The sequence below is a fragment of the Cheilinus undulatus genome, linkage group 12, assembly GCF_018320785.1.
Source record: "Cheilinus undulatus linkage group 12, ASM1832078v1, whole genome shotgun sequence".
Classification (NCBI taxonomy): domain Eukaryota; kingdom Metazoa; phylum Chordata; class Actinopteri; order Labriformes; family Labridae; genus Cheilinus; species Cheilinus undulatus.
Genome location: NC_054876.1, coordinates 37,733,381 through 37,758,481, shown reverse-complemented (window position 1 = coordinate 37,758,481; position 25,101 = coordinate 37,733,381). Strand labels below are relative to the sequence as shown.

Genomic DNA, 25,101 nt, shown 5'->3' with positions numbered 1-25,101 from the left:
ATTTATCTACACTGTAAAATCAAACAAGTTTAAACTGCTCAAATTATTTGTTGAAACTTATCATGTTGAAGTTTTCATGTAGTGGAAAGAGATTTTTTGAGTATTTATTATTTGTACATATATGTCTGATGAACTTTACTGCACTGTGGAAACTCTCCTACACTTACAAAAAATATTTCTAACTCAAAACATGTTTGAGTATGTTTCTTAAAGCTACATGTTCTTCTACCGCTGTAATTTTCCCTTATTTATGTCAAATTCTTAAATCATGAGCATTATGCCTCTCAAGATAGGCAAAAGGTGACTACAAGTGGCAATAACTGAAAGGTACACACTGAACCAGGTAGTTCTCTTCATTCATGTTCAGTTTACAGTCCATTGGGTATCATAACTGCTGCCCACCGGTGGGACTTGTCTAACTGAGTCAGTAACTTCACACATGGTGCAAAGGTATTCTAGGGGAACTATGCAGATTGGATATGATTGCAAATCATTTGAGAATGATGACAAAAAAAAGACTTAAAATGTGTAAGCAACTTTGATTAATTGTCCAGCCCTAGTATTGACTCAGTAATTAAAGTTAACTTTAAACACTTCTTACTTGAGTAGATTTATAGACCAGTATTTTTTCTTTTACTGCAGAAAATTTTCACCAGAATAACTGTACTTTTGTGTACAATAGTCCTGTAGTCTTCACCTCTGCTGATAACCATCCCAAACCTCTTCACGGGAGCTTTAAGTGCACTTGAATGCACCATGAAGCTGTAAAACCCGGAAGTCTGACTGTGTGTGTGGTCCGTGAAGGCAGCTTCCCACTGTGCAGACTGCTGCTGTTATGACAGAGGGAGGACTGAGAGTTATGAGGACTGAGTGCAGGATGGAGAGAAGTTCATTTAGACTTTGAGCTGATCATTTCTCACCTTATTTACTCTCAGTATAACAGCCTGCTGGAATTTGGCGCCTGGACGCAACTTTTATTTACCTGTGCCTTTTTTCCCCTTTGATTGATTTGTATGTGAATGTCTGAGTGACAGCGGAACAGGTTGGACTGTGATATGGCTGAAGTACAGCCGGTCGACATAGACCCGGAGTTTGAGCCTCTTTCCCGCCCGCGGTCGTGCACCTGGCCGCTGCCCCGCCCGGAGCTCACTGACCCGGCCAGCTCCAACACATCCTCTCCGGCCCCGTCGGTGCAGCAGGAGCCGGGAGGAAACCCCGAGTTCATCAGCAACCTGGGCTTGCTGGAGGAGGACTATGAAGAGTACACGGAGCAGACACCTCCCGTGTCCTGCGGTGACTTTCTGTGCAGGGAGGGAAACTGTTTGCATCTTCATCACCACCACCATAACCAGCATCTTCATCACCCTCAGCAGCAGCTCCCGGGGACGCAGCTGCCGCCTCAGCAACAGGTGCCCCCTCCTGGTGTCGTACCCTTGGGTGGCCCCGGCCAGAGGAAGAGCAGCTCGTCCCGTCGGAACGCCTGGGGAAACATGTCGTACGCTGACCTGATCACCAAGGCGATAGACAGCTCACCTGAGAAGAGGCTGACGCTGTCGCAGATTTACGACTGGATGGTGAAGAGTGTGCCTTACTTCAAGGATAAAGGAGACAGCAACAGCTCCGCGGGCTGGAAGGTGAGTGTGCGTGCACGTGAAGGTTTCAAGTCTGTGTCATAGCGCGCGCACGTAAGCATACGGTATTAATGCTATTAAAGGTCAAACATACTCGGTTTGATAAAACATTTTGAGCGTCACCGCCATAACTAAAACCACCAAACTTGAAACTTTTCTTTAGGGCTACAAAATCGTAGAGGATCTTTAAACTCCTGCTAGGACTTTGATACAGAAGCCCAACCAAAAAAAGACACTCATTCAAACGAAGAATCTAATTTACAAATGTCTTGACTAAGACAGAAAGCAGCACAATAAACAAAGTTATATCCCTAAAAGAAATCAGCCAATCAAGGTCCACAGAGCTTAAAGTCATTAATCAAAGCATCTGCAACTCAAGGGGCTTTCCTTCAACACCTGCAGTCCACCAATATTCAAGAGCTGTGTATGGGTCACACAGTGAAGACTGTAGCTTCTGGTACTTTTGACATGAATAATATTAAAAAGTAGAGTATGACGAAGCAGGTTAAGTGGAGTCTTATGCATAAAGATATGTTAATGATTTGGCCACAGTGTCTTCTTACATTCATGCATTTTATTTCTGTTTGTTTGTTTGGTGATAACATTTTATCACATGTTTCGCATGTTTTCTTGAGATCTTGAGTAATTTCTACTCACCTTGAGATAAAAACATTTTATTTTATAACAGAAATATTAAGGATGATATCTGATATGCTGATACAGTATTTACAAATTAGTTTATGGCAATACTGATATTTAAATATCATTCAGACCCCAAATTTCAGTCTTTAAGACACAGAATCTAAAGTTTGAGGATATACAAATACATTTCAGTCTTTAAAGCACACATTATAGTGTGACGATGAATAAAGCTGATGTAGATCTGTTGGTCCATCATAAAACTCCACCAGTTTTTTTGTTTGTGCAGTCAATACCTACAGCTGATATAGGCATATTTTTATTGCCGACATATCGGTTGTAAATATCAGCAGAAATATTGTTATATCTGCTGATACCAACCATTAATGTTTTTGTTTTTCAGTGTTTATTTTTGAGGCTCTTTTTGCCTTTATTAGAGAGTAATAGGACAGTTAATAGGACTGGAAACATGGATGAGAGAGTGGCGAATGAAAAGCTGACTTGTGTATATGGGGCACGACCCAACCACTAGGCCAGTGGTTCTGAACCTTTGTTTGAACACCACTACACTAGGCCATCTGCAACCATGATAATTGAATTTTTAAGCTAACATCTGCCCATACCAGTATGATGAAGATAATATTGTGCTTCCCTAAAAGCTATCAATTTCATGCTTTTAGGACAAGCTCAGAGGAGACCTGTCAAGTTTTTTTCCACAAGCATTTCCAATATAAACAGAACAAGAATGTTCCTCACAAAAGCTTTAAATTAAAAAATATGTTATTTGCAGAAAATATTCCAGTGACATTAAGCTGATTTAACAGCATTAATAGTTTCATTGAACTTATTATTATTGGACCCAGACCTGGGGTGAACTAACCTGACACGCCAGATGGTTTTGTTTCACACATCCATCTGAAAAACCTTCAATACTAAGTGTTTGGGAAAGGGCAGAGGCTTTGAAAAACTTATGAGTGATTAGATGAATGACCTGTCTGTCACATCTTTACGAGCCAATCAGAGCAACAAAACACATGACATAGCTACTATCGAGGTGCGCATGTGCAGCTACTGAGGAATAACACGAACCATGGTGACTATAGACATGTCAGTGCACGACTTTTGTCGTTTTTGAAAATAAAACAACTCCCTGCTGTTCTTTGTCCTTCGTTTAATGAAGAAATGTCTTCAATTTATGATAAAACTGGCGCTTTAGCAGCATCCATGCTAAGCTCTTCCGCCATAATTGCATAATCTTGTTGCTGCTTGCTTACATCACGACTCCGCCGCGCCTGAAAGTACTGCCTCTGGTCGCTGACTGGTCCTGTCACTTTCTAACCGGGCCCAAATGGTTCAGACGGGAGCTTTGCAAGATGGATTCGCCAGTGAGAAACAAGGAAATGGGCATATCCATCTGCTTTGTAAGGTTAGGGGTGAACCCCATGAGTTTTTTTTTAACAGATTAGTAGGACAGATAGTAAAACTAGGGATACATCATTTAAACATTGTTTACAAACACTGGCCATCTGCCAAATTATGTAACACGGGCAGATATAATTTGTCAGTGTTGATCTGTTTTTTCTAATTAGTTTTATGCTGGCATGCTGTCTATCTAGCTGCTGAATCAACTGAGTCATTTTTATTGCAGTGCAGAAAAAAAGTGACTTGTTGGACAGACTCTGATCTGATTTCATGGGCAAATTTGAGAAGAAAATGTTGACATATTAGGAGTGTCACACCAAAGTGAGTATTAAAAAACATACACAACGAAGCCTGCTTCTTTGGCAGTGCCCATGACCTCAGTATCAGATCTTGCCCAAGGTTGTTCTTGCTGTTATGAAAGTTAACTTCTCATTTCTTTGGTTGTATCCACGAAGTGCTTTATAATAGCTCTGAACTATTAAAAAATATTTTCAAATTACTTCCCTTTATTCGTGAAGTATCACCAACAACACATGAACTTCCCATACAAATTATTTGAGAAGAAGAGGACTTTTCAAAATATTCATTACAGCCTCATTCCCGTCAAATTACACTGATTGGTCCGAACCATTTTTTCAAGATGGATTTGCCTGTTGACAGACTGGCAAATCCATCTGCTTGGCAAAGTTAATTAGCAGCAGCTCTTGACCTCAGAAGTTTTACCCTTAAAAAGACACAATGAAGTTAGTTTCTTGCCCCTTAGTGTCTTTTGAGCTTAGGATGCTGTGTGCTGAAAACACTGCAGTACATTGGTTTGTAGAGGTGCCTGAAAAATTGATTCATGCTAGAATAGCATATATTAAAGTCTTCGATTCTGAAATGATTCCAAATTTGAATTTGATATTTTCAAACGTACTTTACTCCATCCTGAGCGTATTTTCAACTGCAGATCCTCTGCAAGTGTTTTCCTCTGTGTGCTGTCTCACAGATGCGACAGGAGGCATACGGCTCATTAGCTATACTGTTAGCATTAGCAGTGCTAGCAACCTCCGGTCCTGAAAAGTGAAGCCAATGTGGAAGTGCAAAAAATTGCAATACAGCGAGTGTCCACTTGAGGCTGGCTGCAGGAACACTGGAAGTCCCGTACACGTTACATGTCAATTTTTTTTTTCTCTTACACAAGAAATAAACTGGTTTAAAGCTTGGTTAAAAAAATGAAACATGTCTCGTTATCTAGTGTCTTCATGTCCTCTTACTGTACAGGGGTTGAGTTTTTTTGTACCACAATCATTTCGATTATATTTGGGAAAAACCTCACTGCTCACTGATTGGCGTGTCTCATTTGATTGACAGATAGCTTGACAGGCAGATGCCATAGATATATGTATAGAGGACTAGATATGTCAGCGCGCTGTAGCAGCCTGCTAAGCGACGTGTCTACATGGCGGACATCTTGGTGGGGGCAACGCTCCCATTAAAGGCAATGCATGTACATTGAAAATAAATCATAACTTGCTCATTTCTCAACCGATTTTCATGTGGTTTACTTTATTGTCAACGTGAAAACATGTGCTAATGATATAGAACATTTGATTTAAAAAAAAAATGGAAAAACGCTTTCTAACAATGTAGCCTACAATTTTAGTTATTTTACTCTTTAGGTCCAGAAGTCAGGGAATCTTTTACGTTTAGCCATTTCAATGACACAGGCAAAGACTGTGTGTAAAATGCCTGGGTCCAACAGCATCGCTGTATGCTATGACCTGGGAATATTTTATATCATTTGCTAGATCATGCACGTCAGTCACGTGGAGGGAGAGAGAAGTTTGTCATAAAATCGGTTTGGAGGAAGAACGTAGAGGGTAAACTGGATTTATATGCATTAGGCTTTAGTACTACTATTGGTAGTAGTGGTAGTAGTAATAGTAATACAATTACTACTAGTAGTAATGGTAGTTCACCAACTACTACTGCTGATACTGACACTGCTAGTACAACTGGTAATACTATTATAAATGCCGATACTACTTCTACGACTCTAACGGCTGTTTATACTACTACTGCTGCTTGTACTGTTAGTTCTACTACTACTGCTTGTACAACTATACTACAGCTACAATTAATCCTATGGTATTTGGCTGTCAAGCTGCTGGGTCACGTTAGTGTTTTGCTTGTAGCCAAGTAGTTACTGAAGCTCTCATAGACTGGAAGCTCTCAACAAGATTTAATAACGAAAAAAGAGCCAAAAACTATTGTTACCTATGAAAGGTTATTCCCAGTTTCCTTGTTTCAACCGTACGGTGTAGTGTGCAACTGTATGCAGCACAATGTGCAGGCATCCTTGTTGTTTTAGTTTTCGTGCCTTCTACAACCACGGAATACCACTGACACTTTGCCCCCATTAGCTTAGCCTTGCCGTAGGCACGCAGCTCAAAGAGGCGTGTCATATCTACTTATTCATATCTATGGGCAGACGCTTCCGCAAGAAAGCCGGCTTTAGTGCTAGCTTAGCTGACAGGAAGTCGAGCTCAGTGGGCGGGCTCTTGTCTTCCTTTAGGTTGATCCAAAGCTCAGTTGAGACAGAGATTTCAATTCGGAGGCTGCCACTGATTGGCTTCAAAAGCTGTTTGACTCAGCCTATTGTTATCAAATGGCTGACGTCACACAGGCTTTGCCCAATTCTTTCTACAGTCTATGTTTTCTGCTGATGAGTTTATGATAAATGCATTTCCAGCTTAAGCCCACATATTATATTCATATTGAAATATTTTGCAATTCAGGCAAAAATTACTGTTTGTTGCAATTATTGAAATGGGTTGACTAAAAACACTGCAAATATTCTTAAAAGCATTATTTTAAGCACATTATATGAGGCGTTTTAATGTCAAAGATACAGCCCCTTAATGCACGAATGAAATGATCAATTTCAAATGTGGAAATGATCACATTTGATAAGAAATAAAAAATCTATTCTGAATGGAATCATGACCCCCAGAAATGGAATTGAATCAAATCTTTAGATTCTTAAATATATAAAAACAGTGGATAGATGTAATATCTATGAGATAGAGTGAATCTGCCCTTCTTTTGGAACTCCCTGTAGTTCGAACAGCGTTAAAACAATGCTGTCACTATTGTTCATCTCATTAGAACATGACTAATTATTAAAAAAAATCCTCAAATATTTCCATCAGGAAGAGGAAGTAAAAAATGTCCCCTCCTTATAGACAGTAAAAAAGTAAGCTTTTCAGATGTTTTAAAAAACCGTTTGACTTGAATGTTTCAGTTTTGCTGTTAAACGTTTGCCATCTCAGTAAACTTTGAAGTTTTGGAGTGGTTTCCTCTGTAAGCGGCAGCACACGCCTCCACGCTACTGTGTCAGTGAGGAAGGAGCAGCAAGTGTGACTGTAAACATCCCATTCATTTGCATGAAAATATTTTACTTTAATAAAGCAAAGCAATGCAAAAACCACATGTTTTGCATTAGAAATACTACAGAGAGAATTATATGAAGACATTTTTTCTTGAGCTTTTATATAAATCTTTACACTCAAAATTAAAAAGGGAGTTATGCTTAAAATCTTACTTGTGTACATGGCGCAAATTTACACACATTTTAAATACCTAAGGAAAACCAGAGGAAAATCTATGCAGAATTACCACTAAGCTTACTGAGTCGTAGTCTCTGCAGCATTTCCAGGGTCATGGAAAACCTGGTACATTCCTGAAATTTGAAAGCTTTCCTTCTTTCCTGTCTGGAAATGTTTTAAGTACAAGGGACAAGTTGTAAAAGCATTAGCTGAACGCCTGCACAAACATGTTAATCCAAGTCTTAATATTGTCTCGCCGGTTGAGGAAGTTACCCAACTGTGATGGATAGAGAATAAATCAGGACTAAAGCAGACAAAGAAAGTCAATGCCAATTAAAATGTGCACACTCTAACAAAAACTGAGTCAAGTTCATATTTCAGCTTTGCGGTCCTTCCTGTAACCCCGTTCAGCGTTCTCTGGGATGAGATGTAATTTAAAGTTATGTCAGGAAATGCCTGCGTGAACCTCAATCAAATATAGTTTCCATTGTTTAACACCCTCTTTGTGAGCTTGATCAGAGCTGGCATGATGAAAAATGGCTCTGCTAAGCCTCCCTTTCCTCCTTTGTTTAGTCTTTCTGCAGCTCTTTAACATGGCTTTCTTACATCTAGACTGTAGATGCTCTGTCTGGTGGGAATACTGTCAGATAGCCAGGGGATCAGAGCAGAGTCCTCTAACAATAACAGGAGGCGACGCAAACAGCTCAATCAGTGTTGAGGAGTGTGTCAGAGGGGAAGGGGTCTGGAGAAGGGAATGCTGGGAACAACGTCAAACATCCTCCATTCCTGAGTTGTGCGCTCATATCTCTGCGTCCCTGTCTTCTAGAGTTTCCTCAGCGGATGCTCCGGCCTGGAGAGAGGGATCGCTGCTTTTTGTCCTATCACTTCCTTCTCTGTGGCCTTTTTTGCTGGTCATGTTTGGGTTGGTTCAAGTGGATAACACCAGGGGTCTCTTAACTTTTGAATATCATATTTTCTGTCATTTACACTGGTGATTTGATATCTGTCTTTAAATGTTGTCGATTTAACAGTTACGCCTAAGTAATCTGATTGGAAAAAAACATAAGAGCTCGAATATTACATCTTTGGGTTTTTTCATTTTTGCATCAACCCTGAGCTATGAGTAGAGAAAACTGTAGATTAGAAACACTGTTTGTCTTAATTTTTGGGATGGGTCAACAAGTAACTCACGATTTGGTCCCAACATGATGTTGGATTTAGAATAGATAATTTTATTACAGTACATTTATCTAATTTTTGTTTTGAAATAACACTGAAGCTGAGTTATGAACAAATGATCATTTTATTTAATTTTTTAAAACAAAAAGCAAATTTTAAAAAATTTATTTCAAAATTCTAACAGTCCCTTTTAGATTTGAGTTTGTATAGTTCTTGCTGGGTGGCGATAGCGCTGGTAAAAGAAAAAAAGGCTATCCCACTTTTTAATTTAAATTGCTTCTTATTTATGAAAAATATCAGCTGCATTGCGTGGTATTGTTACTTCCCTTCTTTGCTCATTATCTAGATTAGGCTCAACAGAGCCTTCTTACACTGGTTACATAATAGATTCAAACATACAGATAAGAATCTGTGAGCAAAGACACCTTTTTTTGCACTCTCTGCACTCATTTTCAACACAAGCCTAATAAAGTCCAGCATTTTCAGCCCAAAAACACCCTTGGATTTGACTTAATTTGCCAGTACGTGTTTCTCATTTTAAAAGTGGTTGCTTGAACGGTGGCTCCTTTAGCTTTAGTGAAACATTACTTAGTGTAACTTAGCTACTCTAGCTACATTAATGTTAGCTAATTTATTTATCTATTTGAAGTTTATTTGTTAGACAGATACAATATACATAGACAACTGAGAGCAGCCATCCCATGCAAGTATCACAGTAGCTTAATGTTACTACATAAGCCAATGCGGCAATGTTGGCTTTAGCTTTAGCAATGTAAGCTTAAGCAAAAAGCTAAAAAAGAAAACAGCTAGAATGTATAATGAGGGACAAGCTTTTTTCCTCTAAGAAGACTGTTTGGTTCTCTATGTTGCATGTTTTGTAGTTAAATTTTGTATACCATGTTTTTAACTTTTGGTAATCTATCCCTAATCAGAAATTCCAGTTTTGTTTTCCAGTTCTTGCGCGTATTTCCATCCTGACATTACTGTGGTTTGACAGCTGTGGTCTGCAGAGCAAGCATCTCAGAGTGGCAGTCTGACTGTTTTGCAAAGTGTAGTGGTGCATTAATATCCATATTAATTAGTGAAATGTTATGGTCATACTTTTATCAACATAGTGGCAAAACTATTTGGTTTAAAGCTGTCAAAGGTTCATCAGTATCCTTTACATCAATATACATCAATGGTACTTTGCTGGACGTAAACACTGGAAGCTCAGCATTTAGCATGTGTAAGGACAGCGTGGTATGGCAGAGTTTTGAACTAGATAATGAAGAAAAAGTTGGATGTAGGTTGTTAAGGGTAATTTAACTATTTAACTGAAGTGATGAGTAACTACATTAAGCATGATATTACCCTGCAAAAATTAGTATAGTGTGGGGGCTGGCAGAGCTAGCTGCTAACTTTAGCCACACTATTACAATGACCCTGTGATGAATTTGACTGTTTTTTGAGCATTTTCTCCACTTTAGACTAGTCGGTCAAGCACATTTTAAATGTGCATTTAGCTGGATAGGAAGATAGCAGCATGGGAACATCTTAAGTGGGAAGTTCTCTGAAATTGAGTTGTGGGCACTGCCAGCACAAAAAAATGTCTATGAAAAGGCTCCTTAATATTACAAAACAAAGTAACTTTCCATGAAAACAAGGTAGCAAGGCTTCAGGAGATTGGTTATGTTGCTAAGCAGTAGTTTAGCTTCAGTTCAGTTGTGGAATTAGGGTTAGGATGAGTTCATGGAGCAAAAAAATAATGGACTTTTCTTTTACCGTTCTTTGCTGCATGTTGAACCGGGCCTAAGGTTGCTGATTATTGACTCTTTGGTGATTTTATCAGCCCTGGGCCTGCTCCATTGATATTTAGAACAGCATCACTTCCTCTTATTGATATCGCTTAAATAATATTTTCCAAATAGTAAGCAGCAAACTCGTCATACTGTGATTAAACATAACTGATCTATTGTCTGGTGTTAGTTATGGAGTTCATGTGATCCTGTATGTTGTCCAAATGAGCTGTGGGGCAGGAAGGGTTTTTTCTTTTAAATTCGGTGCAAAAATTCCCAACCACAGCCTGTTACGCTTTCATGCCAGTATGGCTCTGGTGATGGCCATGCTGGAAGGCAAGATCATCCAACACTACAGTCCAGATCTTTCCTAGTAGTTTTGAATTTTCTGGATGAATTGCTAAAGACTAATAAAGATGATCACGACCCCCGGAGGATAAATCACGCTGACTTAAATAACTCCAAAACTTGTCCTTAAGTCATTAATTGACTGACATTTATGAAAATCTGACCAACCTCTCTGGACATCCCCTTACTGATCCTTTAGGTATCAAGCATTGACCCAGAATTGTTTGAGTTTTATTTTCAGGTACATCTAAAAAGGAAAAAAACTTTAGATGATTTTCACACAAAGCAGATTCAAGAACTTTAGGGAGCTTCACAAGGAGTGGACTGAGGCTGGAGTCAGTGGATCCAGAGCCACCACATACAGGCATGGGCTACAAGTGTCGTGTTCCTACAGTCATGCCAATAGTGAACCATAGACAACTCATCAGTGTCTCACCTGGGCTAATGAGAAATAAGATCTGGAGTGTTGCTCAGTGGTCCGAAGTTCTGTTCACAGATGAAAGTAAATTTAGAATTTCATTTGTAAATCAAGGTCCCGGTGTCTGGTGGTAGATAATTGATGCACAGAATCTAAGGTGTCTGAAGTCCAGTGTTTTCAGTTTCCACAGTCAGTGATGGTTTGGGTATCATGTCATCTGCTGCTGTTGGCCAAAACTACCAGAAACTGGTTTTGCTGCCTGTGGTGTTACTGTGCTTGAGCCGTAGAGAATCTCTGAGGATATGTCAAGAGGAAGATGAGAGACACCAGACTCAAAAATAAAGAAGAGCTGAAGGCTGCTATCAGGTCAACCTGGGCTTCATAACACCCCAGCAGTGCCACGGACTGATTGGCTTCATGCCACACCGCATGGATGCAGTAATGTGTGCAAAAGGAGCTCCAACCAATTACTGAGTGCATAAATGGGCATAATTTTCCATAATGTAAACATTTCAGATTATAAACCCTTTTTTGATTGGTGTTTTTAATGTTCCAATATCTTAAGATAGTGGATTTTCTTAGTGAGCAGTAAGCCATAAACACCAACATTACAACAAAAAGCCTTGAAATATTTTAATTTGGATTAGATGTCTCTAGAATATGTGGAAGTTTAACTTTTTGAATGAAAGTACAGGAAAAAAATATTTTTCCGTGATGTTCTAATTTTTTGAGAAGAACCATCTGTGTTGTTCCAGTAGCAATTATCATGTTAACATCATTCTGGATAATTTCTGGTAGTGCCTTTGGTTCTTTAAACTTTTTAATAAGTTTGAACTTTTCTGCAGATATGTATGGTACAATGTGGTATGGTCTGGTCTGGTCTGGTATGGTATAAGGTTGTCCCAATCCACACTTTTGGCCTCCGATCCGATTTTTTTAGACTGAATATCTGCCGATACCGAATCCCGATCCAGTACTCATAATTACTTGGATTAGAGTTTCAGTTGTTTTTGTTTACAAAAATAATTGAAGTAAACAGAATAACTACTCGATGTCTCAAACTTATTCCATTTAACTCAGTATACAGCTAACATTGTTGTAAAAAACAAAATCACATTTCTACTCAAAATGGTGTATTAGCTCTGTTTCACTGTAATAATCTGTCAATAAATATGTAAAGATACAAATTAACTTGACTGTATTAGTCACAACAAAAACTGAAGTCAAAACAGTTTAGCTTGAATGTGATCAAAAACATATGAATCATACAGATTCAAAACAACAATTCCTATTAAAATTTAGCAGCTTAGTCTGAGACATAAGCCAAAACTCTAGCATTGCAATAAAACCCAAATATCAAATACAAGGCATTCTTGTTATTACAGAGCAATTTCTGACGTCCAACTGGAACTGCCACATTACTTTTTCCTCCCTCATTTTTATTTCTTTACCCACTATTACTTTAAAATGAAGTGTAGCTTCTTGTTTAGGAACATTCTCGATGGCCTGCTTTACATGCTCTGTTGTGTGAGACCCACGAAACTGCCGTGCATGAAATACTGCACGCTTTAACTCAAAGGCGGAGGACTGTGCAGTGAGGCTTAGCAGTGACATGGGGCAAACATCAGAGCTCTAAACCTCTGTAGTGAAGCTAACGGCAGCGAAGTTGCTTTATAAATTCTCTAGTATGCTGTCACATACTTTGTTATACAGTCATTAATGTAATGTTGAGATAGCAGAGCATAGCATGGGTCTAAAAGCACAAGAAGATGACAAAAACCCAAATTCTCCACCAGGGAGATGGGATGGTTGTCCAAAGCAATGAATCGACCGCTTTTTCTGTTATATTTTTTGCATTATCGCTCTCTCGAGGGTACTTGTCTGTTCTCCTAAAGTCCAGAGTTAGTTTCTTTGGTGAAGCTGCCTGTTGCTATAGTGAAGTCAACTGTTCCAATGTATGTTTAATTCTGTGACGACGGTTCAAATTTGTAGTGTTAACTGCTGCAACCACCTCTTGAAACAGTCGTAGTACAGATGCTGCAAGTGTCAACTGGACTATTGGTATGGTATGGTTCTGTATTGTAGGGTACAGTATGGTATGGTATGGTATGGCATGGTATGGTATGGCTCTGTATTGTAGGGTACAGTATGGTATGGTATGGTATGGCATGGTATGGTATGGCTCTGTATTGTAGGGTACAGTATGGTATGGTATGGTATGGCATGATATGGTATGGTTCTGTATTGTTGGGTACAGTATGGTATGGTATGGTATGGCATGATATGGTATGGTTCTGTATTGTTGGGTACAGTTGAAATGTATTTATTATGACGTGTGCTGCTGACCTCTTGGCCAGGTCGCCCTTGTAAAAGAGATCTCGATCTCAATGGGTTTTTCATCTGGTTAAATAAAGGTTAAATAAAATAAAAAAAACAGTATGGTATAGTATGGTATGGTATGGTATGGTATGGTATGGTTCTGTATTGTAGGGTACAGTATGGTATGGTATGGTATGGTATGGTTCTGTAGTGTAGGGTACAGTATGGTATGGTATGGTATGGCATGATATGGTATGGCTCTGTATTGTAGGGTACAGTATGGTATGGTATGGTATGGCATGATATGGTATGGCTCTGTATTGTAGGGTACAGTATGGTATAGTATGGTATGGTATGGTATGGTTCTGTATTGAAGGGTATAGTATGGTATGGTATGGTTCAATATAGTATCATATGGTGTAATACATTATGGTATGGTATATAATGGTGAAGTATTTTATGGTATAGTACTGTAAGATATAGTACTGCAAGGTATGGTTTGGTTTATATAATTCAGTTCTATATGGTATACTTCTATATGGTATGGTCTGATTTGTTATTCCCTGTTCTTATCAAAATAATGGCATGCCTTTTTATGGATAACCTTTTAATGGTGCTTTGCGAGCATGTCTTTATCCAGCAGGTTACCTCCTTTCGCTGAGTTAGACTTTTTATGCAGCATCAGTTTGGCTTGTTTCTTTAACAATTCCAAACATAGTTTTTACTTAAATATCTCATTATTTATTCATTGTTAGTGGAATTTAAAGTTATGCTTAGCAGTTAAATTCTTAATGTATCATTTAAAGGAGCAGAAAAAGCCAATTTTATTTTTTATCAAGAACAACAGCCATAGCCTGTTTATCTTTGATATTAAATCAACACATCTCTACTTTAACCTCTGCATTCCTAAATGTTGGCTCGCTCTACAGGCCTTGGAACCACCGGCTAATAGTTATTTTTACACCTTCCTGTTAAAAAAACACAACGGTCCCCCCACAATGAACTATGATGCATTTCCTGCCCAGTGGATGGAAAACAGTGCCATGTGTTCACTTCCCTGCCTTACAAAACACGAGGGTCAGGGCTGGAAAAAGCAGAGGGACAGAACATGTTTGTGCATCTAACTCTTTTTGATTTCAACTGTCCCACCACAAAGAAATCATGAGTCTGGTCTTTGTATTGACTTTAGGCTCCACATACATGAGCGTCCCTGATTGTAATGACAGATAGAGGTATGCCAGAGACCTCATGGTGGGTGGAGGGCGTTGAGTTTGAACCTCTGTGATTATATAACTCCACCTAAAAAACTGAAGGTGGGTGGAGGGCAGGGCTGGGGCGATGCTGTTGCTGCTGCTGCAGTTTCCTGTCTCCCCCATGTGATGGACATGTTTTGTTTTCCCTCCAAAAACTGCTCAGCAGTTGTAGTGCCTCTGCTACATGATAGAGCCCCTATCACCTGGGAGGACAGGTTCCCCTGGGATGTCGGTGGGTCTATAAGTGGCAGTGAGCATACTAGGTAATCAGCCACTTTACTGGTACTGCCACTGTTTTTCTCACTCAACTGTGACATTTAATACTGGAACAGGAAGAAGAAACCCTGACTTTAACCGGCACAAAGTTTATAAGGCTTTTATATCAAAACATATAGGCCTTAGAAAACTTTCACCTGCACTTCATGAACTTCTTTAAGGTTGTAAGCTGCTTCACTGCCATTGGTTGTCAGCACTACACAAGCATAAAGCTGTTTGGTTATTTACGCACCAGTGCCCTTCGAATAAATATACAGTTTTGGTGTCTGCCTGCAGTGAAGTGTGAAATCACTGCCTGTTGTGAAGTGGTCTATCTTACTATATCATTTAACACTGGTGTCAAAGGGCCCCTTCACTTCAAATAACCCTGATGATTATACTGTCTGGTGCCTGATGTTTGCATATCATCGCTGTGGAAACTAGTGACAGACACCACTGGCTGTTTTAATTCAGGATGAGCTAAAATGGAAACATTTAATGGGATAACAAAACCCACCAAGTTTAGGGAAGTGCCCCCTTTAGAGGTGAAGTGTAGCATGTAAACGGTCATGTAGCCAAGCATTAATGCAGTAATTAATAAGCATGGATGTTTCTAAGTCATCAGTTACAAAAATTATTAGATAGAAACTTCAATTAAGACTAGTCATAAGATAAAGGTAACACTTGGAAAACTGTTAAAAACAAGCACACATCTGGGGTGCAAGTGGCCTAGTGGTTTAAGGTGCACCCCATGTACACAGTCGGCCCTGGTTCGAATCTGGCCTGTGGCGCTTTCCCACATCTCGCCCCAGCTCTCTCATCCCTGTTCCCAATTCTGTCCACTGTCCTCTTCTACCAATAAAGGCATAAAATACCCCAAAATAAATCTTAAAAATCAATCTTCTTGCTGGTTAGAATCCACATGCCTGTGCTGGGTATACATTGCTAAGATTGAGAATTGCCCTCAGGTGTTATTATCCTAGTGATAAACACAGTTTGTAGACAGGCCTGGAAAAGACAACAGCTAACTGCTAAAAGAGGTAAAAGAGAAATAATAGCTGCCAGCTATTTGTCTAGGGATCACAAGGTTAAAAGAGGGGCCTGAACTTAAGAGGCCCACTGAAGGCTTCAAGTAACCCCATGAAGAAAAGGAGGCTTGGGGCAGGGGCTTTTTGAGAGGAGCAACCGGTGGCCCGAGGGAAGGAGGGGAGCAGTCAGCTGACTGAGGGGCTGTGAGCTGGGGCCTGTGTACAGTCTTCATCTACACATGTATGAGCCTGAGGAATCTGAGGCATGTAGGTTTCTGCATTGTCCTCCAGCCTGCACTCACAGGACAATACCCCCCACCCCCCCACCCCCATATTATGTTCACAGAAAGAACCTGGCCTCAAGTCTATTATGCAAAGTATAAAAGATGCCTGTGCTGGAGGGGGGAAGAAATATGGTGTGAAGAAAGAGCTGTCAGATCAGGAGTAATTGAGATTAATGTCCAAACATGCCAATGTTTTGGCCTTTTTATCCTTTAAAAGTGTGCAAAGAATGTGAACCAGATTAAGCTTAGGCTAAGAAAGATTAAGATCAAGTTTAATCGCCTTGGTATTTTTGAAGTTGAATGATTTTAGTGTGATTGTATGTTTTGAAATCAGTAGCACATAAGGTAACATGCTAAACTGACACATTCCTATGTATGTTTATGTCAAGCTGAACTCCAGACACAAAGATCCCCATGACTTTCATGGGCCACTTTTAAAGCAGTTGGAGAAGTAGGTCACTCACATTGATGCTCAGTGTGTAAATGAAGAAGGCTTCGTTGTGCCTGCAGCTATGGAGGAGGTGACATGTTCTCCACACTGAGCTGAGGTGTTCTATATTACCGCCCTGCTGTAACAGAAAACTCAGGTCCCATTCACACAGCTCTGTTTGCACTTCCTGGGTCAGAGGAGGAGGAGGGGGCAGGGGTGCACAGGAAGACACTCACAGGAAGTGGCTTGTGCTTGTACTGTAATCTCTGCAAATACTGTGCTTTCTCATTCTGTAGCAATTTGACAAAAGTGATTTTAGTTATCAGTGATTCCTACTGTGCTCAGAACAGTCTTATCTTTGCAGTTTTTAGACCATCAAGGGCCACATTATAGTAAAAATATAGGAAGATGCTAGAAAATATATATGAAGGGTAACAATATTATCCTTTAGAGTAATTATGTCTCTTTCACCAGTCATACCATCCATCCATCTGCCCATCCACCCATCAGTCCATCCATCCATCCATCCATCCATCCATCCATCCATTGATCCATCCATCCATCCATCCATCCATCCATCCATCCATCCATCCATTGATCCATCCATCCATCCATCCATCCATCCATCCATCCATCCATTGATCCATCCATCCATCCATCCATCCATCCATCCATCCATCCATTGATCCATCCATCCATCCATCCATCCATCCATCCATTGATCCATCAGTCCATCCATCCATCCATCCATCCATCCATCCATCCATCCATTGATCCATCCATCCATCCATCCATCCATCCATCCATTGATCCATCCATCCATCCATCCATGCATTGGTCCTTCTATTATTTCATCCATGTATCACCACTTTCATGAAGTTGTTCATAATTTCATTGATCGGTTCAACAATTGATCCATCCACTCACCTATATTCCATCCATATATACCCAGCTGTCAGTTAATTCAGTTATTAATCCTGCATCATCTATCCTGCCAACCCTCTGCCAACAAATCTGCCCTTTAATGCACCCATCTAACATTCATCCATTTGTCATCTATCCAACAATCCAAAGACAAAATATACAGTATATCCATTCTTTCATCTTTTCCACCCTATTTGCCCCACTGTCAGTCCATCCATCCATCCATCCATCCATCCATCCATCCATCCTGGTCATCCATCCATCCATCCATCCCTCCCTCCATCCATCTATCCATCATCTTGGTCATCTATCTACCTATCCACCCATCGTCTTGGTCATCTATCCATCCATCCAACCTTGTCATCCATCCATCCAGCCATCCATCCAGCCATCCATCCATCCATCCAGCCATCCAGCCATCCATCCAACCTGGTCATCCATCCATCCATCCATCATCTTGGACATCTATCTATCCACCCATCATCTTGGTCATCCATCCTGGTCATCCATCCATCCATCCTGGTCATCCATCCATCCATCCATCCATCCATGCATCCATCCATGCATCCATCCATCCATCATCCATCCATCCAGATCTGAGCAGTCACTAAGAATGATTTGGATGGTGAAGATACTTAAAAGGAAAAATTAACCAGTTAAAAAAACATAGCAGGGTTTTTTTTTTGCTATTCATTTATTCATTCTTTCATTCATTCAATTTATTTCTTCTTTCATGTACTCTATTAATGTATACGCAGAGGCAAAATTATCAGTATAGCCTTATCAGTTTAACACAACCACCCAAATAAGTGTAGTCAGAAACCACTCTGTGCATTGGCATTAAAGCTACATTATTGACTCATGAGCAAAGGTCCATTTAAGTTTGCCCACAGCTGAACTCTTTGTGGCCATGGCAGCCAAAGAGATTAGCATACTTCCTTGTTTCACTGTTAATGTGATTTTGATTTATGGGCAATTGTTCCAGCTGTTACACTTTTTTACATCACTTCTGTTTAAAAAGCTTTGAGCAGAAGTAACACAAAAACAATGCTTTGAGGGCAGCTGCACCCATCACTGAGGTCATTGAAGAACAGATTAGATGTGAGAAACAAAAGGTCAAAAAGTGTTAGATTACTGTTAAGCAAATACAACTTAAAAGGAGGGAGACTGTTAAACTCTTCAAAGTGAAAATGTAATCTTACAGCTTTAATTAATTTGGTACCATAAGATGAAGGTCATTAGTGTTAGCCATGGTTTGTTAATGTTAGCAAACTATATTAAATCAAGTATTTTTGTGTCTTTTTATTTAATGATAGGCCTTATCATTCATAAAGTTCAAGTTTTGATCTGAGCGGCAGCTGCTCTACTGCAGCTCATCTCCTGGGAGATCATCCGTCCCGTCTGTGGTCGTGTCTGGCAATGTATGTAAAGCATTTGGACCAATAGCAAGTGAGGCCACTTTCACTGAGGCTGCACCTGTCCCTAAAACTGGGCCCTGTTTGTTTACTTATCCTGTGACCGTTACTGCAGGCCTCATGCTTCACTACACAAGAAACAGCAGCTGTGTCAATGTGATTGTTTTGAAGTCCAGAAGGAGGAGTCATTTCAGGCTGCAGCAGAGTGTCTACATTATATCGATCACATGTAGTTTGAGGACACTGGGTTCCTTAGGAAAGTTTTAAGATGGAAGATGATTTCTGTGATCTAAGTTTGAGCCTCTGATCTCATGGCAGGAGAGTTGGCTGGTTTCTGCTTGCTGTTCTTAATGTGACATTTTTAAGGGCAAACTGAAAATAGATTTTGTCAGAGACAAAAAGATCATTCCTGTGTCTGGTGTCCTTTCATTAATTGACCCAGAGTGACATATTCATCAGTGTAGTGTTGGCTTAGTCCAGAGGTGTCCAAACTTTTTCCACTGAGGGCCACATACAAAAGATTTTAAGGATGGTGGGGCCACTTTCTTATACCTCACCTTTATGATATCAAAGTTCAATCCAGTCGAATTTAGGTAAAGTTATGCTAGGTGATTTGCTATGCTTTAATGGCGTGTTAATGGCTGGCAAGGCAAATAGCCAGTAACAGTCATGAAACAGTTACAGTAATGAAAAAAAGCAGATCAATGAATTATCCTATCAAAATGTTTGTTTACAGAATCAGCATGGTAGCACTGCCTAGTGCTGAAACTAAAACATACACTAATCTAAATAAATTCATGCTGTCTTCACAGACTATAACTTTTTTTTCAGTGTTTTCGTATTGATAGACGAGTGTAGTTTTGTGTTGCCTTTCTGGGTGAGCCCCCAAGATAACACAAAAATATTCTTGTCTAACACTAAGAAAACAGAGATTAAATTTACACTACAATCAAGCATGAGCTTCATATTCTAATCTGGGCCATTTTTTCATTTATGTTTTGGATTTTGCTGCAGGCCAATTTAAAATGGGTTAAGGGCCACATTTGGCCCTTGGCTAAGTCTGATGTAGCACGATTGTGAAACTAAAACAGAAAGAAAAATTTTTTTACTATCTAAAATACTTTTCAAGCTTTCACTCTGTGTAAACTCTGCTACTTCATATTGATAAAGTGATAGGGCTGTGATGGCACCAGAATTTTTAAGTTGAGTACTGGTAAAAATCTTACTGTAGTGATACCAGATTTGATACCACAGCGACAAAAATACAAGTCTGAGGCACCCAGTATTAGGTAATTTCACATTAACAATTATCAAGAATTGCAGGCAAACTCCTCACACAGTCTAAATTTAACAGCTGAGACAGTGTGAGGAGTTTGCCAGCATTTTTGATGGATTCATTCCTCTTCAATGCCCCTGTCATATGAGACAGTCATAGTTTTAAAGCTTCTGTTCTCTAAATATCATTCATCTTTAAAATAATGGAAATTGTATCTTCTATTCCAGGCCTATTCAATTAGAGGCCCGGAACCAACCCCCAGACTGTGGGCATGCTAGAGATGCAGAGGACAACCTGTTTCGCAACTTTTTTACAAATTCCCACAGTATTTCAGACTGTGAATGCAACACTCCACGTAGCCTAGCTGTGTAGTCGACCAACAATGCACTGTGTTGTTTTGAAGCGTGGGTAGCGAGTGTAAACAAGCATGTCCTTTTCAACTGTAGCTACAACTGTGCAAATTTAGAGAAAATAAAACATTTCTACTACCTCAGTTTATGTTCAAATACAGCTCTTTCGTTGTGTTTTTATGCACTCTCTGATGTGCTTTTGCCATGTTGCCAAATTTAAAAGGAGCCTATAAAGACTATTGATATAGCCAGCTGCTAAATGGTTGCCAAACATGCCTGGCCTGGCTACATTTCTTGATTTTGAAATATCGCCCAGTTGAATTTGTAACTGAAAAGCTCTGATCTATTGTATCACACTTGGTCTCAAATTATTAACAATTGTGACAACCCTACAAAGTGGTAGGCCATCTCTTATTTGCTAATTTGCTTTGTATATTTAAAGAATAACCTGACATGCCACACAAACTGTTTCATACAGTCTGGGTAGTAAAGATTCATCACAGGGCCTGATGGGCCACAGACCAGCATCTGAGTCAAGCTCAACACATGTGTGGGGTTGCTGGGCAGTCAAGGTCAAGTTTGATGGCAACCTTTTTGTTCGGGCATCTTCAACCCAGGTAAAAAGCCTGGGGACGGTATGTCTTTAACCTACAATATTTGTCTAAATACCAGTTAAAAACAGTTTTTTTTTTTTTTGAGGCAGAGATGTTAGGCTCTACAAACCTTCAAGAGTCATTTTTATCTAGAATAGTTTGCAAACATTCCCACTTGTCTTCTTTTGTATGTATTTCTTATTAAAAATGAGAAAAACATGAAATCATCATTCCCTTCCATACAACAGTCCATATTAAATTTGCAAAGGGTCAAAATAATTTCAATTAGATATTTTTCAGAATTCTTTAGCCTTAGTTTAATCCACCAAATATTGTGTTTGTTATAATAAAGAATGATTTATTGCTTGTTTGTTGAGAAATAAATAAACTTAGTAACTTGGAATATGATCAGAAATTATATTGAAACTCTGACAACAAATACAGCAGCTAAGGTGAGAGTTTTAGCAAGTAGTGACTGAAAGCCGATGAACATTAGTTAACAAATTCCCTACACCATTGCTAGATATTTCATCTTCAAATCACGACCCACAAAGCTAAAGCAGCATTTTATGTTATTTCTATAGAAAATGAAGCACTTGTTATTTTAAAGCTTGTTAAACCTGGAACAATGCCCTGCTTACTTAATAAACCTTCATATGTTTAAAGGCCACTTAATCTCTGTCTGGGAACTTCCCCAGTCACCAAAAAAGGTCAATAAGGATAATTTATTCTTTTATGCTCACCATTCACATCTATGTTTAGCATCTACAGGTGCACTTATTCTACCTCTTCAAAGTCATTCAAAAATGAGAGCCAGAACAATCGGTTTATAAAGAAGGCGAGCAACAAAGATGCATGTTGGCCACCTTGGGTTTGGCTTTCAGGGAAATAATGTGTGAATGAGGCACCTCCTAAATTAGTGAGGCGGGGGACGTCTTTTGTTCACTTCAGGCTGAGGTGAGGTCTGTCTGAGACAAGGATTATCCCAGGCCGTAAGGAGAATAGTTCTTCCCAGGGCCCAGTCATGCAGTCCATGATCTATTGTGGGCTTTCATCACAGGCGGGGGGGCATTTGCATATCACAAGTGATCTGGGTCATGTTCAGACTAGGACTGCATGACATGAGGAGAATATGCATGTGCAAGAACACTGTTCAATAATGATATAGAGGGTGATAAATCAACACACTTTTAGGCATGCATAAAAGCCCTAACTCATAATTTTTATTTCTTTGTCAAAGGTTATGAGGTCTTTTAAAAGAGTGCACTTTCTGTTTAATTAATGATTTAAAAGCTTAAAGAGAACTACATCTGTTTAATAAGACAGGTGTATAAAAGAGGTATGTACATGCCTGCTGTTTTTGGTAACTAAAAACAAAATGACAGAAGTTGATGTCTAAGACTTCTACTTTTCATTGTGGTGTCATCAAAACAGAAAGAATATCACGTGATTGGTATCACAGTGTGTCAACCCTACAATCTGCTTTTCTTCACACCTTCTCACCACACCTGTGTTTGCAGCATGTGCATCTCAAACATGAGGTTGTGGCTCATGCAGGGACGGACAGCAGGTGTTAGTTTTGTGTTGTCATTTTCCTGCTGACTGTGTTCATTTAATGATGAGTTGTTGCCTGAAGCACTACTTTTTATTTCATTCATTCAGTCTTATTTATAGGAAATTTAGTTTTCTATTTGTTCCTAGTTTTTAATGATGTGAAAGCATGAGCATTTTATCAGCCCTCCATGGACCTGATAAAATGTTAACATCCTGAGAGAAAGAGCACTGTCAATTTACAACAAGTAAATTTGACTTGTTTGGATGAATTTAGACTGTTGATTGTGAATGCTTGCATTGCTAAAATGTGACAGGCTGTGCAGCCCTAGTTTAAAGTAGCATTGTCATGATAAAAGAATTTTATACTTTTTCTTTAACTCAGAAAAAATCAACAACTTTTTCCAATCCATGGCAACAAAATAATAAAAAACAACTAGGAGTCAACAGATGATCAGCCTGAGGCAGACACTTGGCGTTTGGCCAACTATCAGTGTTAGCACTTTGCTATTACAGATAATCGCTAAAATTACTTCATCAAAAATATGCTACTTTGTCTCCCCTGCATAGCATGTCTTCCATCCTGGCTTTGTTTTCACTCTCAGCAGTCTCACCACATGTCCTGTGTACAAAACAATCTGATTGACTAGATCAGGTGAGTTCATTTTGACCAAAATGAAGCCGTGTCATCTTCATCACTGCTTCTCAGTATTTGGTTCAAGGCTTCTGCAACATTCAAACAGGTCTAATCCTCTCCTCTCACTCCTGTCCCTTGCCTTACCTATGCTGCAAAAACTGTGGGGGGCCTTAGGGATTTCAGAGTGATAGTTGGTTGGGGCTGGTTGATGGTTGATTGGTTGATTCATCCAATGACGCACAGTGAGAGGTGGTGACATGTGTAACTCCAGCTGTGAATTACATGGGATGGTAAGTGAGGGCGGAGGTGAAAGATGAGATTCTTCTGCTCACGGAAGTGTTTGAGCCGCATTTCTATGATGTAAAATGACAGATTAAGATATTAATAAAAACATAGCGAAAATGCAATCAGACCTCAGAGGGTTAACCAAACTGTCATTGCACAGAGATGAGCAAGCTGGTAATGTTTCAAATTAGGAACATCTAATCTCCCATCTAAGGCAGACAGTGGAAGTTTTACCAGTTTGAGTCCAGGCTTCCTTTTGCTCCAAATGAAAGAACTCAGCCAGCTTTCAAGCACCACGATAACCTTGTTTGATAACAGAATAGGAATCATATGGAGTGGGTAGAGTAATCAGGGAAGGATAATCATCTTAATAAGAGCAATCCTGCCTAGCCAAGAAAGTGGGAAAGGAACCCCAACGGTCCAGGTTTGCTTTTATAGTTTCCAGTAGAGGGGGAAATTGGTCTTAAACATTCCCCCATATAAAGGTGGAATATACATTCCAAGATATACAAAACCAGGAGGTGACCGTTTCAAAGGAAAGGGTTCATGTTGCTTTAGACTGCAGTGACCTGTGAGCAAAAACTGGAATGGCTGTTTCGGATGGACGGATGGATGGATGGATGGAAATTCAAGTTCAATTCAAATTGGATGTGTTAAAACTACTTATTTTGTTTCAAAAGGTCTGGAAAGAATAAAACATAGTCTGTTCATTCAGTCTACCATGCACTCTGATCCTGGATAAGTTTAAGTTTAAGTTTAAGTAAGGGCACATATTATGCAACATACACTTTTTTATGCTCATTTCAGAACATGTGTGCTGAAACAAGTCGTTTTCCCCTCAAGATGTCATGTGGGGAGTAAGCACCTCCCCCAGGTTTGATTGACCCTCCCCTCTTGGAAGAAAGTCCCGCCCTCCTCTCCTGATCTTTCTCTCAGCTGGCAGCTGAGAGAAAGATCAGGAGAGCCACATCCATTTGCAGAGAGGGATGTGGTCAGGGGCGGAGTCAGACAGCTCATTAACATTTAAAGCCACAGACGCAGAAACAGCTCGTTCTAAGCAGGGCTGAAACAGAGAGGTTTTTAGACATGCAAAAATCCTATACTGGAGCGTTTTGTTCAGCAACAAATTTCACAGGCATGTTTTGGGGAACTTTAAGACCAATACAAACCTTAAAATATGGGGTAAAATATGTGACCTTTAAAAGTCGTAGTGTCATGTATGAATGACACAACAATCAAATAAAAGACTTCAAACTTCATGTAACGTCCCTCTACCATCTTACTTTGGTTGCAAAAAAAAATCTTATTTCATTATGTTATACCATCATATATCTGTAATTATAATAGTTCTTTGTTAAAATGTAAATAAATGGAGGAATTCATGGTTGACCTTTGATTCTCAAGACAATTCACAAAAAAGTGCTTTTCAGTCACAATCCTCGGACTAAATTTGGACCCAGTAAGATGACTAAACACACATTTCAACAGCTTTTTTG

At 39.5% G+C, this 25,101-nt stretch overlaps 1 protein-coding gene across 1 annotated transcript in view; it reads left to right on the top strand.

Moving 5' to 3' along the window:
• Positions 1-843: 843 nt before the first annotated feature.
• The window catches only part of LOC121519352 (forkhead box protein O1-A-like), a 34,482-nt gene continuing 10,224 nt past the window's right edge, over positions 844-25,101 (top strand). The window contains exon 1 of the mRNA XM_041802258.1: positions 844-1,634. Within this exon, the coding sequence (XP_041658192.1) occupies positions 1,056-1,634 (579 nt within the window). The 5' untranslated portion in view covers positions 844-1,055. The remainder of the gene's footprint in view (positions 1,635-25,101) is intronic.